Source organism: Galeopterus variegatus, unplaced genomic scaffold (genome assembly GCF_000696425.1).
Source record: "Galeopterus variegatus unplaced genomic scaffold, G_variegatus-3.0.2 Scaffold4205, whole genome shotgun sequence".
In the NCBI taxonomy this organism is placed as follows: Eukaryota; Metazoa; Chordata; class Mammalia; order Dermoptera; family Cynocephalidae; genus Galeopterus; species Galeopterus variegatus.
Genome location: NW_007730316.1, coordinates 37,350 through 56,274, shown reverse-complemented (window position 1 = coordinate 56,274; position 18,925 = coordinate 37,350). Strand labels below are relative to the sequence as shown.

General features: G+C 39.1%; 1 protein-coding gene across 1 annotated transcript in view; it reads right to left on the bottom strand.

Moving 5' to 3' along the window:
- Nucleotides 1–15,674, bottom strand: part of CCDC67 (coiled-coil domain containing 67) — a 99,470-nt gene extending 83,796 nt beyond the window's left edge. Inside the window, exon 1 of the mRNA XM_008586992.1 lies at nucleotides 15,599–15,674. Coding sequence (XP_008585214.1) covers nucleotides 15,599–15,627 — 29 coding nt within the window. The 5' untranslated portion in view covers nucleotides 15,628–15,674. The remainder of the gene's footprint in view (nucleotides 1–15,598) is intronic.
- Between the last annotated feature and the right edge of the window lie 3,251 nt (nucleotides 15,675–18,925).

The window sequence follows — 18,925 nt, the reverse complement described above, 5'->3', positions numbered from 1 at the left end:
CTTATTTAGTTTTTTGGGAAGGATCCAAGGGCAGGGCCTTACATTTATCCTTATTAAATTTCAGCTTGACAGTTTCAGCCTTTCAATGGGGGTCATCACCACTGATTCTTTCTGCAAACATTCATTAAGCACTTGTGTGAGGAACTGGGAAAATAAAGACACAAGACCAATTGCCTGTGAATGGAGAGAGACTTGCAAGGCAGGCAGGTAGGCAGAATAAAAAACTGATGATTACGTGCAGGCTCCTCAGAAAGGAGGGGTACTGAATACTGACTTGGAGAGGATGGACTAGCACAGAAGTCTTCCTAAATGAGGTTGTTTTTTTTTTTTTTTTTTGTCCTTTTTGAGACCGGCCTCACTGCACTCAGCCAGTGAGCGCTATGAGCGCACCGGTCATCCCTATGTAGGATCCGAACCCGCGGCGGGAGCGCTGCTGTGCTCCCAGCGCCACACTCTCCCGAGTACGCCACGGGCTCGGCCCCTAAATGAGGTTAACATCTGAGCTCATATTTGGAATACTGTTCCTGTCAGAGAATAAATTCATTATACCTCCCAGTTTTGTGTCAGGTGCAGATTTGATTATATATACCACTATATATAAATGAAATATGTATATATGAAATATATATTGTACATATAAAAATATATTTCATATATACACATACGAAATATACATTTTAATAAAGGTAATTAATAAAATGCTGTAATGGAGAGAATGAAGGACAGAGCCCTATGGCATTCAACTACCAAGCCCTTCAGGGTGGCAGTGATCCATTGATTATTTCTTTCATTATAATCAGGTACTAATTCATTTAATTAACCTTGCAATTTTTTAAAAATTTCCCACAGAAATATTGTAAAAAGTCCTGTAAAATATCATGTGAAAGCCCAAATACAACTTTACCTATGATGCTTCACTGATGCCCCAGCATATTAACCCTGTGAGCTGAGGCTGGTCTAGTATGCATGCGCAGGGCCATCCACGCTGAGTCCTGGAGGCCACTGCTTCCTCTTCTGGATGCCTACAAACCACGGATAATCGCTTCCAGAGATTTAGTTAAAATCAGTTTTACATCAAATCAGCTTTTTGTCAAACTTAATATTCCCTTTTGAAATTTAATTGTCCAATCTTCTAATATATCTTCTGTTCTTCAGCTTTTCCGAGATGACTAGTAGCAGTTCAGCTATCTCACTATCATCAATATTTGCTCCTAAATCTAGCAAACTTTAAAATAAAATGAAAAAGGCTTGGTTTAGCCTCCTTTCAATAACTGGGCACTAACATTATTTATATGTTCATTAGTGCCTTTAGTCAAATGGTGACTAACAGTATGCTAAGCATAGTGTTCTTGTACTTTCTCTCAGGGATCTTCACAACATCCCCATAAAGTAGGTATTATTATCCCAATTTTAGAGAAGTTGTTTGAGAAGCTGAAAAAGAAAAATCCTCTGAGTCATCCAGCTTTGCAGACTGGATGGATCGTGTCTACTTAAGACATGCAAACCCTAGTCCTTACTACTGGGTGTTTATCCTTGGGAGCAATTCACAAGAATTGCTCAGAGTCAGGCCAGATCCTTCTGCATTAGTACTTTAATGCATTAAGCCAGAAGGGAGGAGGTACACTGAGATCCACAGAGTGACATACCAGTCTTGGGAGCCCAGCATCAAGACATCAGGATAACAAACTTGGAGATGAAGAGGGAGCAAAAGAGAAAACTGATGTTGTAAAGGGTGGTAGTAATGGCAAGTGTGTTGGGAAGCAACAGAGGAACAGAGGAGTCACATTCAGAGTAAAAAGAACCAGGGTAAGATACAGGGACATATTTGTGTATGGAGGTGTCCCAGAGCGATTTTGTGGCTGATGAGATCTCACCTCAAAGTCCTTTAACATATGAGCTTACACACTGGTTCTTAAGAGGGCAGCAAACAGGTTGCTATGATGACCGTATGATTTGTTATCCAAACCAGGACAATTCTGAAAGTGAAAGGGGGACTAATGATAATTATGCTAGGACCTCAGGTGTAAGTAGTGATTGTTCTGGGAAAACCGGGATATACGGGCTGCCCACCCATCTGGAAAACAGAGGGGGAGAGACAGTTCTGCTAAAGAAAAAAAATAGTGAATCCAGTTTGGGACATGTGAGATATCTGAATAGAAATGGGTCTGGAGGTTGGGAGAGGGAAGAGAGGGCTTAAAAGACATATGGAAATCATTATGGGGAGAAGGGAGAAAGGTAAGGAAGAAGAGGGGGAGAGAGATATAGGGAAAAGAGAGATAGGAGACTAATTCATGAAATATGGAATAGTCTAAGAAAATGAGTTTCCTAAAAGCTGATGAACAATTATATTAGGTTTTAACTTTTTCAACATATTTTAATACAACTCATTCTAAAATATATTACGTACTTATTTGCTTTAGTTAATAGGCTATACGAAATACATTTTTACTTTTCCATGGTGGCTCACAGACTCTATTCTGTACATCAAATACTGTATCACACCAGATGCATAAACAGGATCAAATGGGGTGAGACTTCAGGAAAAGTCCTACAGCTCACTTTCACAGACATGTCTGTGATGTCAGTCTGCTCTTTAGTTGACTGTTTCTCCTAAAACAGTAGAGTGAATGATTTATTACTTTATGACCTTTAGGTCATAGTTTCATGATTACCCTTGTTCAAAATTAATTATTGAATTATAGATAAAAAACTTTTGAGGAAAATCACTTTTCTTGTCATCCAAAAAATGTTATTTACTGGAAAAATAAACAAATGGGATTATATCAAATTAAAAAGCTTCCACACAACAAAAGAAACAATCAACAGAGTGAAAAGACAACCAACAGAGTGGGAGAAAATATTTGCAAAATATACATCTGACAAAGGATTAATATCCGGAATACAGAAGGAACTCAAACAACTTTACAGCAAAAAAACAAATAACCCAATTAAAAAATGAGCAAAGGAGCTGAACAATCATTTCTCAGAGGAAGATATACGAATGGCCAACAGACACATGAAAAAATGCTCAACATCACTCAGCATTCAGGAAATGCAAATCAAAACCATCTAGAGATACCATCTCACTCCAGTTAGGATAGCTAATATCCAAAAGACCAAGAGTGATAAATGCTGGCAAAGTTGCAGAGAAAAAGGAACTCTCATAAACTGTTGGTGGGACTGCAAAATGGTGCAGCCTTTATGGAAAATGGTATGGAGGTTCCTCAAACAATTGCAGATAGATCTACCATAAGACTCAGCTATCCCACTGCTGGGAATATACCTAGAGGAATGGAAATCATCATGCTGAAGGGATCACTGTACTCCCATGTTTATTGCAGCTCTATTTACAATAGCCAAGAGTTGGAACCAGCCCAAATGTTCATCATCTGACAAGTGGATAAGGAAACTGAGGTATATCTACACAATGGAATTCTATTGTGCTATAAAACAGAATGAAATACTAGCATTCACAACAACACAGAGGGACTTAGAGAAAATTATATTAAGTGAAACAAGTCAGGCACAGAGCAAGAAATACCATATGTTCTCACTTATTTGTGGGAGCTAAAATTAAATAAATAAATAAATGTACAAACAAATAAAGAGTGGTGGCGGGGGAAGAAGATACAACAATTCCTTGAACTTGTTAAGACAAGTGAACAGATATGATGTAGTGGGTGGGGGGACAAGGGGAGAGAGGGAGGAGGAAAGAGGAACGGGTAAAGGGACATGAAAATCAACTACAACATATACTGAGAAATTAAAGTAAAAAATAAATAAATAGAAAAGAAAAAAATGTTATTTACTATCACCATTAGTGTTTGCTGACTTAGAAGCATTAAAATGCCTATTTTTACTGCATAATTGAGATGATGGCTCTTATTCAGTCCATCCTTCTCATTTGCAATAAGCTTAATACTTGGACGTGGAGGAGGTATAAACCTCACTATTCAAAAAAAAGTGTGCTTAAGTGTTCTTAAAAGGCCTTGTTCTAAGCCTTCATTATAATCATCAGAGGAAGACATTAATAGAAATAAAATAAAAGGCTACAACCTCCAAGTCCCTATCAATGTTTTATCAGAATTCTAGGCACATACAAATTTTAAATATCATTTTTTTTATGTTCTAATAAGAGTAGAAGCCCTGTTAAAATACCTATATAGCAGATAAGCTTTTTCTGTGCCAACTTTTCACATTCTGTGTAAACTCTTTGTCTACACAGTGAAGGAAGTGAGAAGATAGTGACAGTGAAATACCAGCAGGCACTAACCTTTCTTCAGGGTGATCTTTACGATTATCTAGATATATAAAGAGCTTGACTATCCTCATAAAGTTAGTTATCTGAATTATCATTGCCTATTAATACATACAATTAATAATAAACAAATGTTTATCTACACATGTATTACTTGGGTTCTGGAAGCCGTTCTCTAGGACAATTAAAATTCCCTCTTGCCTGAAGGCCTATTTGATGAGAGACTGCAGTGTTAGTCCATGTCTAGATGGGCCCTAAGAGACAGGTCGAGGGAGAACTGACACACAGAGGAGAAGGGACATGAAGATGAAGCAGAGAGAGATTTGAAGACACTGGCCTTGATGACTGGAGTGATGCAGCCACAGCCAAGGAATGCTGGCAGTCATTGGAAGCTGAAGGAGGCAAGGAAAAGATTCTCCCCCAGAGCCTCTGGAGGAGTGGAGCCCTGCCAACACCTTGATTTCAGCCCAGTGATACTGATTTTGGGCTTCTGGCCTCTAGAATTGTGAATGAATAAATTTCGGTTGGTTTAAGCCATCAAGTTTGTAGTGATTTGTTCTCCATGGTTATTAGTAGCCACAGGAAACGAGTATGCTATATTATCATATCACAAATAAACTACTTGTATCCAAATTCTTGCCTTAAAGCTGGCTTCTGTAGGAACCCAAAATAAGGATGTAGGCATGCACTTTTTTTTTTTTTTAACCCATTGCCCTTCCTCTGCTCCCTTCCTGGAAGGCATATGTGACACTGGAGATCATTCAGCCATCTGTAACTGTAAGGTGACCACAAACAATAAAGCTACACACTGAGGGTGGCGAATGGGAAAGATAACATCTAGACTTCTATATACAGCTAATGATTAGACATCTTCTCTTGGACGTATAATAGACATCTCAAACCAAGCCTGCATTTTCTCCAGTCTTCCTTATTATAATAAATGACAATCCTACCCTCCAAACTGGTGGGCCAAAAGTCTTTGGATCATTCTTTGATCATCGACTTCTTACCCACCCCAATCCATAATCTATAAAATTGTGACCTGTTTTGTCAAAATATACTCATTTGTCACTATTTCTACCTCTGCCAACCTGATCCAAACTACTGTCATGTCCCACTTGGATTACTGCAACAGCTTAGCTTCTCTGTCTTTTCTACACTTGCCCTCCTGTGGTCTGTTCTTCCCACAGCAACTAGAGCGAGCTTTTAAAAACATTAAGTCAGAAAAAGTCACACTTTTGCTCAAAGTCCTCCAGTGACTTCCCATTTTACACAGTGAAATCCAAGGTCTTTACTAAGGTATGTTTGTATGCTTTAGGTTGTCTGCTAGCTTTCATAGATTTTTTAATTTTTTAAAAATATTTTTTAATTTTTTGTCTGCCTGGGTTATTTCAAAAATACTGTCTTTGAGATCAGAAATTCTTTCTTCTGCTTTCTTTCTCTAGCCTGCTGCTTAAGCTCTCTGTTGTGTGTTTTTTTTAAAAAAAGATGACTGGTAAGGGGATCTTAACCCTTGACTTGGTGTTGTCAGCACCATGCTCACCCAGTGAGCTAACTGGCCATCCCTATATAGGGATCTGAACCCTTGGCCTTGGTGTTAGCAGCACCGCACCCTCCCAAGTGGGCCACGGGCTGGCTCTCTGTTGCGTTTTTTATTCAGTTGAATGGATCCTTTATTTCCATGAGTTCTGCTACATTCTTTTTTAAGGTATCTATCTCTTTGTAAAATTCCTCCTTCAAATCCTGGACTGTTTTTCTCATTTCATTGTGTTGTCTAAATGAGTTTTCTTGTATCTCATTGAGTTTCCTTAAGATTGTTACTTGGAATTCCTTTTCAGTCATTTCAAAGGTTTCTTGCTGTTTGGGGTTTGGTACCAGAGAATTATTGTATTCCTTTGGGTGTGTTATATTTTCTTGTTTTTTCATATGTCTATTATCCCTGCATTGATGCCAACAGATGCTTCTCTGGAGTGGCTTTTGAGGAGAGAGACTGACTCCCTTCTATAGACATGTTTTATATTGACTGTTGGGTAGGGTATCTTAGTTTTGGTTCTGGGTAGATGCAGTAGTATAGTCTCTGTGTGGTTACTTTGACCATATTTAATGTCAGAGTTGTCTGTGAGTGCTTCCATGGCCTAGGCACTGAGGCATTTAGTAGTTCCTTGTTGACTGAAGTGAAAATGTGTTGGGTTGCTGAGGTCATGGGTGAGATCTTGAGCTTGAGCTTTTAGGAGAAGCATCTAGATGCCCTATCATTCCAAGGCTGAGGTAGGTGATCCTAGGTGGACTTGCTGTCACCCTGGCTGTTACACCATGACCCTGATAGATGCACTGGGATGTTCTAAAGCTCCCTAGCTTGAATGGATAACCATGGGTTAGGTTCCGGGTGTTTTAGTCCATTTTGTGTTGCTATAACAGGAATACCTGAGACTGGTTAATTTATAAAGAACAGAGGTTTATTTGGTTTACGATTCTGGGACAGCTGCATCTGGCATGGGCCTCAGGCTGCTTCTACTTATGGTGGAAAGCAACAGGCAGCTGGCAGGTATGAGCAGATCACATGGCAAGAGGAAGCAAGAGAGAGAGAGAGAGAGAGAGAGAGAGAGAGAGAGAGGAGGTGCCAGGGTCTATTAAACAACCAGCTCTTGCTGGAATGAAAAGAGTGAAAACTCACTCATTAGTCCGTCCACCTAGGGAGAGTGCTAATCCATTCATGAGGGATCGGCCCCATGACTCAACCAGTTTCCAACACTGCCACATTGGGGATCAAATTGCCACATGAGTTTTGGAGGGGACAACACATCCAAACTCCATCACTGCGGTCAGGATTAGGACCTTAGGATTTGAGGGAGACAATGAGGTGCTCAGCAGGCTCTCAGCTAGAGTAGGTGACTCAATGGTATCACTGGAGCTCTAGGAAGACCACTGTACCCCCGGGAAGGCATAGGGGTACTCTATAGCTTTGCTGTTGAATGGCAACACTGAATAAGGTCACTGGTTTCATGTGTGGGGCCCTGTATCCTGAGGAAGGGCACTAAATTAGCCTGCAGCACCACTGTTAAAGTGGGCTACGATGAGTGAAGTGTTAGCAGTTGTTGGTGGGACCCTTCACCCCCAAGAGGAATGCTGGAGCCCTCTGTAGCTGTTCAGCCAGAGTGGCCACTCTGGGCATGGCCACTGTGTTTGTGGACAGGCCCTGTGACCCTGAGAGGTACTAGACATTTTGGAGCTCCTCAGCTGGGCTAAGGAGCTGCCTTGCACAATGTCATTGGGTCTATGGGTGGGCTGCTATGTCCCCAAGAGAGATGCTGGGTCCCTCTGAAGCCCCCCTGTTGAGGCAAGCAGCCATGGGAAGGCTCACTGGTGCTGAAGGCATGGGTCTATGCCCAAGAGAGGCATAGAGTCCTCCACTACCTCTTCATGGCTTGCTCTTGTAGGCAGAGACTCCTCTTGGGTCTTTGCTGTTCCTAGTTGTTGGATGGAGTGGCGAGGCTGGGAATTTTATTCTGTACTGTATTTGGCTATCCTGAATTTCAGCACTCACCAGTGTCTACACTGCTCCTTTGATGTGTTCCAGCTCTCTCCCTTCACCTTCTTCATCCCAGTGTAGTTGTGCATTCAGTGTATTCTCCATCTTTGCAGGGGAGATGAGCAATGTATCCTTCTAGTCGGCCATCTTGCCCTGCCCTTTAATTAGTCTCTCAAAGGAATCTTCCCTTCTTTTAATTCCTTCCTCTCTCCCTCCCTCCTTCCTAATTTCCTTTCCTCCTTTCAAAATCACTCATTGAATTCCTACAATCACACAGCATTGTGCTAACATCTCAGAGTCTACCTTCAAGTTTGACATATCAGGATTTTACCCCAATTCTACCTTACTATGTTTCTTCTTTAGAGAAACAAGAAACTAGAAGAACTTGTCAAATTTGATTACTCTGAAAAGAAGTGTGCATGTATGTGTGTGTGCACGCACGTGTGTGTGTGTGTGTGTGTGTGTGTGTGTGTATAAAGTATGATGAAGGGAAAATAAGTGGGCTATCCAGAAGGCAAGAGAATCAAGCAAGTTAAAAAGGATTTTCAATGTGCAAAAAGAATACATTACTATGATTTATTAAAGTACCAATATAATGACTTATATCAGAAAAAATTAGAAATTTTTTACAGACTGTAATTAAAACTGTATTTGACTCATTGAGAAATTGGTAAATAAAGTTGTGATTCTAAGTTAATACATCTCAGAGGGAAAGAACACTTTAAGGGTTAGGAAAGATGCACACAGGGAAGAGTACAGTTTTAAAGGATTTTTCTAAATTCAGATGTGAAAAGTTACGCTTTAATATTCATCTGCCTTGGTTCTTTGAAAATATGACTTTCATGGTAGATAAGAAGAATTTGGTGGATCACATAACAGTACCTAGATTTCTAGGAAGCATATGACAAGATTCTATGAATGAGATGAATGCCTAAGGAAAAGTCACAGAATAAAAGGTACAGTAGAAAAATCAGTAGAGAAAAATGTGGCTTTTGGCTAAAGATGAATGAATATACACATTTTGTTCCCTTCACAAATCTTACTAAAATAAAGCAAAGGAATATTTTAACCTAAAAGGTTAAACCTACAAGGACAAAAATATGGGATCTGGCAATGGAGAAAGCCAAGAAGCAACCCAACTAGGTACTGCTGGATGTAGGGGGTGATGTGAGCCTGAAAACATGAGGAATGACTAAGAAGGGGTTGGACTCTTAGATCCCCTCACTGGCATTAGACTTGAGATGCATTCTCTTGAGAAGGCAAAACTAAGAGGCTCTGGACTGGTGGGAACACGAGGCACAGTAGAAGGCAGGGCCACTATACTGGAAACTGGGGGATTAAGTCAAGGTCAACAGTACAAGTCTAAATCCCTACCTCCCTCCTCCTCCTCATCTCCCAGAACGCTGGTATCTCAAATTATAACCTCCAGGCAGATTAGAAGAAGATTCTCAGGAATCTGATCACCTTGAGACAAAAGACTGAGAGAGAGTGATGTGGGGTCCTGCAAGGAACCGCCTAGCCTGATGGTTATACAGAGAAGACCACTGTCAGCAGCCCCGCCCATGTGCACTTGAGCTTCCCACCAGGTTTCCACTCCACCACTCTTCAAGAGGAGCAAGCAATCAGGGGTCCCAGACATTTGACAGACAAGGTAGGTCAAATACAAACAGAAACATTTTTTGAAGAAAACTATGCATGAAGAAGAAAACTTCAAAAAAAATTATAATTAAGACACCAGGGTTATTAATTCCAGGAAAAACAAAATGTTGTGCAGGAAGGGAAAAGTAATCACAGTGTACTACTATATGGCTCAGAGGTGAATGCTACTTATAAAGTCATAACAAAACAAATGGAATTTTGATCTAACCCAAATTATGGTACATTGGGAGGATGGAGAAATGGGAAGTGTGACCATGAATGTTAGTGCGTGCGCGTGTCTGTGTGTGCGTGTGGTGGGGACGAGGGTGTGGGGGCATTGTAAATATCCATTGTGGAAGTCAATAGATAACGCCTAAAAGTGAAAAACCAAGAAGTAGCAATATAAGCCTGTTATTTAGAGACATGGAGGTAAATATATTTTTTTTTTTAAAAATCAGCCAAAAGAATTGAAAGCAGTTGTCTCTGGGAGTGGAAAACTGGAGAGAGAACAGGAGATTGCTGTTTTTTGGCAACAGTGATGAAGAAGCAAATGACTTTTTAAACTACATACACATGTAAGTAAGTAAAGAAAGATGTGGCTAAATGTTCTTTTCAGTTAGAAAAGATATTTTAAAAAAATAATCTATCATATGTGCATCCACTTATGAAGGGAAAATGACATTTTAAAAAAACAGCACTCCAGAATGCATCCATTTTGGGACTCTATGAATGTGTTTCATTAACCTTACCATTGCTTAATGCATTTGTGGAACTCCTATTTAGAAATGACCTTCAGAGATAAGTTTATTAGACATAACTTTAAAAATCCTAAATATATTTGATTGTATAACACATTAGCTGGTGGCCATGCTGAGCCCAGTGCAGGGAGTTGAAGCTGCACAGTAGTTGGTGAACAGATTTCTCTGGAAAAGCTAATTGATTTCACTTTTAGGGTAGCAGAGGCTGAGAGAATGCCTGGGCTATGTAGCAGTTTTCAGGGTTTCAGGAGAGGCTGGAGATTTACACCACAACCACACCTTCAGAATGACTGACTGGAGTTGATATAAGAAGCAAGTTGATAGTTGCTCAAGAAGCAAGTTGGAGTTGATAACTGAAAGGAGTTGATATGAGAAGCAAGCGATAATTACAAACATTTCTAATTCATGTTAGAATAATAATAATCATAATAGTAGTATGTTGCATTGAGAAAATGAAAGTGATTTACTATGTAAAAGGAACAATAGAAAAACATATAAAAAAGAAGTTCTTGGAAATAAAAACATTGTTGCCATACCAAGAGGCAGTAAATAATAGAATCTAATCCTTGATGAACTGAGAATGACAGCACTCAAGAAATTCCTTCAGAATACAGAGCAAAAAAGACAATGATGGACATTATGAGAAAAAAAGAATACACAGGAGTTCTAGGATATGAGAATGAAACAAGATAGTGAAAAACTGTTAATTAAAGGAAGAGAAGAAAATTTCACTGGGTTCAAGATATTAATCCTTAGCATAAAGGTGCTCATCAAATGCTGTGCATGATTATTGAAAAAAGATCCATACCTAGAAAGTTATCCTGGTAAATTTGTCAATTCCAAGGATAAGGAAAGCCCTATAAACCTCCAGACATTAAAATAAAAAGATTAAAAAAAGGAACCTGAAAGGGAGAGAATGAGACTGGCTTTGTACTTTACATCTATAACATGCAATGCTTCAAGACAATGGGAGTAAAGCTATGGAGTTCCTGTCTGAGAGTATAAATAAGCCATTTTGGACATGCAAGAAATTAAAAAGCATGCGACCTATGTTCACTTTTATTGAAAGACTAACTAAAGAAGTACTTGTGTCAAATTAAAAATGAATACAATTTTTAAAAAATCAAGAACAGGAAAGATTTTATATACAAAAAGCAGTAAAGAGCAGTGAAATAAACTTACAGTTATTAAAAAAATATTTTTAAAATGAAAGAGGAATAAGATACAATTAATAGCAATAAGGAACTAGAAATCCAGATAATTTAAATAGAAGCTTAGAGGTGGGACAAGGGAATGGGGAAGCATAGGCATTACTAAAGGTCAAGTCTTACTAGGACTGAGGGAGGTCAAAGTTAATTAAAATTCAGGATGCCAAAAGAGAAATACAAATTTAAAATGTTCACAAAAATATAAATTAACAACTTCCAATACTGGACTTGGAACCCCCAAAAGAAAGAGGATAAAGAAATCTAGATCAGCTTAGCAAATGCTTGTAAAGTAAAAAGGGTCAAACAATAATGTATTAATTACCATAAAATCTACCTCAATGGCAAAAATGTACCTTCAGTTGAGATATATATTTTTTATATCTAACCATATGCTATTTACAAGAAACATACTTAATAGGATATAAAAAAAGGTTGAAAACAAGGAATGAACTAACATATTATAGATTAAAATAAATTAAAAAGAAAGGAATGGTAATATTAATATCAGGCAAAGTAGAATTCAAACACAAAATATTAACTTGTGCTAAATCATATACCATGCCAAGAAGATGTAACACCCATGAACCTTGACACACTGAGCAACAGAGCATTGAAATGTGCAAAACAAAAACTGTTCGAAATACCAGAAGAATTAGACAAACTACAATCATAGTGAAGATCATTCTTAGAATTTGACAGATCAAATAGACAAAAAGTAAGGAAAGAGTGTATTTGAAAACAATCTAAAAATAATAATAGTAACAAAATGTTCAGTTATATGAGGGTACTTCAGAAAGTTCGTGGAAAAATAGAATTAAGAGATAATACGAATCTTTTCATGAACTTTTTGAAGTACCTTTTCCATAATTTTTATAACCTTTTTACTCGACCAATAGAGAATATACATTTGTTTTCAAATACCCAAAGGACATTTATAGAAGTTTGCTCATGCAATAGATTACAATAGTATACTTAATTGACAGAGTTGAAATCATATAAGTCATATTCTATGATCACGATATCAGAAGGAGTAGAAAGTAGTAAGAAAAAGCTAATTAAACTCCCCTGGAAATTATGTTTCCTGAATACATCTTGAATCAAAAAGATATCAAATTTGAAGTAATAGACTATTTAGAAAATGACAGTGAAAACACTAAACCTACAGCAGGCAGCAAAGCTCAGGAGGAAGTTTAGCCTTAAGTGTTTTTATTATTTAAAGAAGGCATGAAATCCAGATATCATGAAAACAACTGAAGCACATTTTTCAACTCAAAAATCAGAAGAATAAGATTAAAAAAACATAAAAGGACAAATTAATAACAGTAGAAATTCATGAAAACGAAAACAAAAACAAAGCAAAATCTAGAGATGGTTTTCTTAAAAACGTCAGTAGATGGGCCGAGCCCGTGGCGTACTCGGGAGAGTGCAGCGCTGGGAGTGCAGCAGCGCTCCCGCCGCGGGTTCGGATACTATATAGGGATGGCCGGTGCGATGCGCTCACTGGCTGAGCGCGGTGCGGCCGGTTACAAAAAGGACAAAAAAAAAAAAAAAAACCGTCAGTAGAAATAGATAATTTATTAGTTCCATAATTGTCTTCTGGAAACACTCTAAAAACAAACAGGACAAATTCACATAAACATGACTTTTGATTAGAAGGAGTTTAGGTTGATTATAACAGCACAAATATAAACATTTACAAGTGGGAGAAATCATGCGTAAGTTACAAATCAAACCCCGTTACAATCCTGGTGTCAGAGAATAATGATTCACCCACACTATAGACTCTGTGTAAAAGCTCCCACCTTAGGCCTTGCACATCCTGTTCCTGCTGTCTGAAACTCTCTCAGCCCACATATATTTTTGCTCAAATGCTCCCTTTCCACAGCATTTTTGTTTGACCATTCCATTCACACTCTATTCCTCTCACCTTTTAGCCTGCTTTATTTTTCTTCATATCACCATATGATATATATTTATATGTTTATTATTTGTCTTTCCCACTAATGTATAAGCCCCTGGAGGGACAATCTTCATCATTTTGTTCACTGCTATCTTCCTGGTGCCTAGATCAATGAATGGCTCATAGTAGACTCTAAATAAATATTTGTTAAATGAACTGTGCTCCGTAAAACATTACTGTGTATGTAGGTGACATGGTTTGATAAAGCTACATAATGAGTCCCAAATGGATGTTTTCTTGTATTCATGATATAGATTTTTGCATATTTCTCAATAGCATGTAGGAAAGAGGCAAAGCCACCCTGGGCTCTCCTCGCTTTGGAGACCATGGTAGACAATGTGTGTTCCCTTGTCTGCTGTGATGAATGGAGTAGTTCCTCATGGAAACCTCCAACAGTTCTCACTAACTTCTGGTTTGTGATTACTTTGTATGCGAACAAGCTCTACAGTTCCCTACTTAATTCCAAGTTCTCTAAGGACAAGTTCTATTTCTTAATGACCTTTGTATGAACCACAGGGCTTAGTACTGTGTCTGGCATACATTCAGTACTCAATACATTTTTTTCAAAAGAATGAATGACCAGCAGTCTCCATGGCCTTGGATTCACAGGAGTAAAGTGATATCTGGTACCCAACCTTAGGTTCGAGACCTTCAATCTGCATCTTAGTGCCATCATTACACCAGGGGCCCAACACATGCTCAATCTAAAATCCTAACCCGGCTCTGCTATGGATATTAGGCAGGCTGCTTACCACATCCCACTGCTATCCATTTCCAATGTAGGAAGGAATGAAGGGATTGGAGCCAGACATGCCTGAATCCAAATTCTACCTCCTCCACTAAAAAGGTATATATATTGGGGCAAGGTCCTGCTTTCTTTGTCTTTCTTCCTACCTCCCTGAGCCTCAATGTGGCAGAGTCAGCTAGTTATCCACCAATATCCATTCTTCTTCCTTTACTATAGAGAATCTAAGCTTCAGCTGGCCATATGGCTGCCCAGTTACAGATAACATTTCCCAGCCTGTCTTGTAGCTAGCTGTAACTCTGGGACTAAGTTCTGGCCAATGGAAAGTGAACAGAAGTGAGACCTGCCACTTCCGTGTCATACTCCTAAAAGGATAGTTCTTACTCTCTCCTCTTTCCCTTCCCTTCTCTCTGTCACAGTTGTAGAGCACAGTCATGATGGTGGGAGCTGAAGCAATGACTTTGGGCCCAGAAATAGGAATCATTTAATGAGATGGCAGACCTGCCATACGAGTCCCGGTCTGCTTATCTCTGGACTAGTATATGAAGCAGAAATAAACTTCAATCGTATTTAAGCCACTGTATTTTGAAGTCTCTTTGTTAAAAGAGCTTAGTCTATACTCTAACATACTCAGTTTTCTTAGTTATAAGGATGAGAATGATACATAACAGGGCTGTTGTAAGGAAGAATATACAGTAAGAGCTTAAAAAAAAAAAAAAGTGATAATTATTACCCCCCAGACTTGTGAAGCTTTCCTTTAGCCTGACATCAAAGTCAGGTCTGAGCAGAATCACTGAAAGTGACACCTGGAGTGGTGTGACTAGTGCCAAAGTATGTCACAATCACAATTAGCTCTACAGTACCACCCCTACAAGCTCTGGGGTCAGCCAAGTGGCTGGTTGGCTAGTGAAACAATATGAAGAGGAACCTATGTGGTGTTAGTGGCAGGGAAGGGGTAGGGGCAGATATTTTTGAAAAGAAATTTGATTTCATTTTCTATGATTGCAAACATTGTACAAATTCTATTCCTTATCTCTTCATGAAACTTTTGGTAAAATATCCAGTTCCTGTTGCTGTCTTGTGGAGCTGGATCTATTTTAAGGCTGTTTTTAAGTGCTGAGTTCAGCCTTAAGGGCAAGAGCAGAGGGAAACTTGGGATACTCAATGCAACAAGAAAGAAGTGAGCTGGCTAAGAGTGGCTGCACTGTGGAAATGTAAAAGCACATGGGCTTGTGTGGGTGTCCATCACCCTGAGACACTAGACAAAGTCACTACAGGTTGGAAAATAGCAATTTGCAAGTGCAGATCCATAGAGTCAAAATTGGAAAGACTTACACTATCGGTTCTTAATTGTAGTTTCTTGAAATGTCCCCCCACTGTCCTCACCAAAAATAATTACCACATCCCTCTGTTAATAGTAAATTTCAAAATTCACATTTCATCAGGGAGTTTTTGGCATAGTTGAGTATCAGCTTATTAAATAGAAATTTCTTAGCACTTACCCCATTTTATTCTGGGCTTGGTTCTCCATGTCAAGAAACTGCTACATCACGTTTATATTTCTTGACTTTTAATCTGTTGGGAAAAAATCATCTAGATTCCTAAAATGCTTATACATTTATTAACCTAAAAACCTGAAAATTTTGCTACTGGCAAACCATTTAGTATGAGTGTTTGAGTGTATAGCTCTTGGTTCTACAAAATGTAGAAACCTGGGACTTTTTTTTTTTTGAGTGCCCCCATGCATTTATGATATTGGCTAATAAGCTGAAATATATGGTACTGACTGAAATAAGCATCCAATTCCTATTTACTGAAAAACAGCCTTGTACCACATACTTTGCAAAGCGCTCAGTACAAGGATGAGTAATATAGAAGTTCTATAAAAGCTAGATGTTCTTAAACCATCCATTCAGGTGGATCCCCTAAAGGTTTGCCTTTATTTGAGTACATTCTTTCTTTGGCCCTTTCTGGGTTTTGTTAGAATGAATATACCATAAGATTTAGGAGGAAAAGGCGAACTGCTTTAAAATAGAAATCTTACAATTCTTCTATGGCTTTGTGGGCATTGGCTCACTTCTTGACAAAATAGGGATGTTAGTACTCGCCTAAAGTAAAAAAAAAAAGTTTTTCCCAGCAATAAAATTTTAGTTAAAAAACAATCTATGAGGATAAATGGACAAAATATTGAAAAGGTCTTCGACTCCTCCAGATCACTGAATAAATGTCAATTAAATAGCATTCAAGGTGGTGTAAAGAGGAAGAAGACTCTTGGGCTCATGTCACTTCCAAATCAGAATGTGAGAGAGACCCTGGAATTGTGTGCGGAACAGAGGGGCGAGGAGCAGGGATGGTGAACGAAAACACGACCAGAACCGACGAAGGAATAAATGATGTTGTGCGTTCCCAGATCCCTCACTTTAACATCAGGGAAACTGAGGCACGGGCAAGTTAAGTGACATGCCCAAGGCCACACGACTAGAACGCGCACCGCCTGACTCAGGCAGCGTCTCCGCTCTGGAGTCCCCAGAGGGTGGTCGCCTCCCCGGCGCTCTGCACCGCCGCGCGCCCCCTCCCAGACCCGCGCACGGTTCGCGCCAGCCCCAAAACAAGTGGTATCAAGATCCTGAAGCATTTCTTCAAAGATTGTAACAGGACAGAGCACAATGGAAGCCCTGGCTACCAAGAGGTGGAGGTGGGCCAGTCAAAGCAAAAGCAGACTGGTCAAAAGCAAAGGTCATGACAACAGTTTTTTGGGATGCTCAAGGCGTTTTGCTTGTTGACTTTCTGAAGGGCCAAAGAACAATAACATCCACTTATTATGAGTATTTTCAAAAAGTTAACCAAAGTTTTAGTGGAAAAACACCCAGGAAAGCTTCACCAGAGAGTTCTTCTCTACTATAACCATGCTCCTCCTGCTCATTCCTCTTATCAAACAAGGGCGATTTTACTAGAGTTTCAATAAGAAATCATTAGGCATCCACCTTACAGTCCTGATATTTTTTTTTATTCCTAATCTTAAAAAATCCTTAAAGGGCACCCATTTCTTTTCAATTAATAAGGTAAAAAAAAAAAAAAAGACTGCATTGAGATGTTTAAATTCCCAGGATCCTCAGTTCTTTAGGGATGGACTAAGTGGCTTGTATCATCACTCATAAAAGTGTCTTGAACTTGATGGAGCTTATATTGAGAAATAAAGTTTGTATTTTTTATTTTTATCTTTTAATTCCATTTTCCCACTAACTTTTTGAAGTCTCCTTGTATAACCAGAAATGATCTAAAGAGACTATAGAAGGCATAAATGGCTGAAGAACAAGGATGATCTGTGGAAGAAAAACTAAGGGACAGAGTACAAAGAATAAATTAATAGCAATAGACTGAATCTTAGAAATTGGAAAAACCTTCCTAACAAAAGTGTTATGCCACAATTTATAATAGCAATATGGAAAATGAACATGCAGCTTTAACATATGCATGGCTATATAAAATAGCTTGATGTGTCTTTGTAAAAACAAGAGAAATATTCATTTTTATATTATTTTTAAGACAAGTTCAAAAATTATATATACTTTGCAATAATAAAAAATATATCCTATGCATGGAAAAGACTTTAGAAAAAAGTTAACATAGTAATAATTTTTAAAATCATAGAATTAGAAGAAACTGTAGAGTGAACATCATCTATCCCCTTCATTTTACATAAAGAAACTCAGATCCCAAAGAGTTGTACTGATTTGACTAGTCTCATTGCTAGGTAATGGCAAAAACAGATCGGAACCAGAGTTTTTTTTTCTTATTTTTCATGCTACTTTTGTAAACAGAAGCAAGTTTAAGAAAATGTTCTAGGGCAAGAGCTGTGGGCAGCACACAGTACCTGGCAGAAGGCAGGAATGCACCCCGGGTCCTAGGCAGGAGCCATGGCCAGCCCCCATTGCCCGGCAGAAAGTAGAAGCACACCAGGGGTCCTAGGCAGGAGCTGTGTGCAGCACCTCACACCCAGCAGAAGGCAGGAGAATGCCCAAAACACTACTTCTGCATGAGTGCCCACCACAGCCACTGCTGATGCAAGAGTGGCTCACCACCACAGAGTCAGCCACAGCCACTGTGCAGGTGGTTCACTACCCCTCAACAGCATTGACAAAAAGATAGTCACCAGCAGAGACCGGAAAAAGAGGAAATCTCTCTCTTCAAAGCCTATTCCAGAGTATTACAAGAAACAACTGCTCTACCTGATGACCAGACATCAATGCAGAGATACTAGAATTATGAAAAACCAAAAAAATATGACACCACCAAAGGGATACAGTAATTCTCAAGTATCAGACCCTATAGAGCAGGAAACCCTTGAAATGACTGAAAAGGAACTCCACAAGATATGAGAAAACTCAGTTAGACAAAAATAATGAAACAAGAAAAAAAATACAAGATATGAAGGAGGAAATCAAGGATATGAAGGAGGAAATCTACAAAGAGATCAATAATTTAAAAAAGAATGTAGCAGAGCTCATGGAAGTGAAAGATTCACACAATGAAATAAAAAACACAAGCAATATCTTAAGGCGCAGGCTAGAACAAGCAGAAGAAAGAATTTCTTTTTTTTTTTTTTTTTTTGTGTCTGGCAACGGACCGCAACCCTCAGTGTCACGCCCATACCGGACCGGGACCAGCAACGGGATCGCAACCCTCGGTGCTGCGCCCGCCCCTCGCTCAGCCAGTGAGCGGGAACCGGTCTCCACATGGGATCTGACCCCTCGGCGGGAGCGCCGCCGTGCGCCCAAGCAGCACACTCTCCAGTGTGCCACCGGGCCGGCCCAGAAGAAAGAATTTCT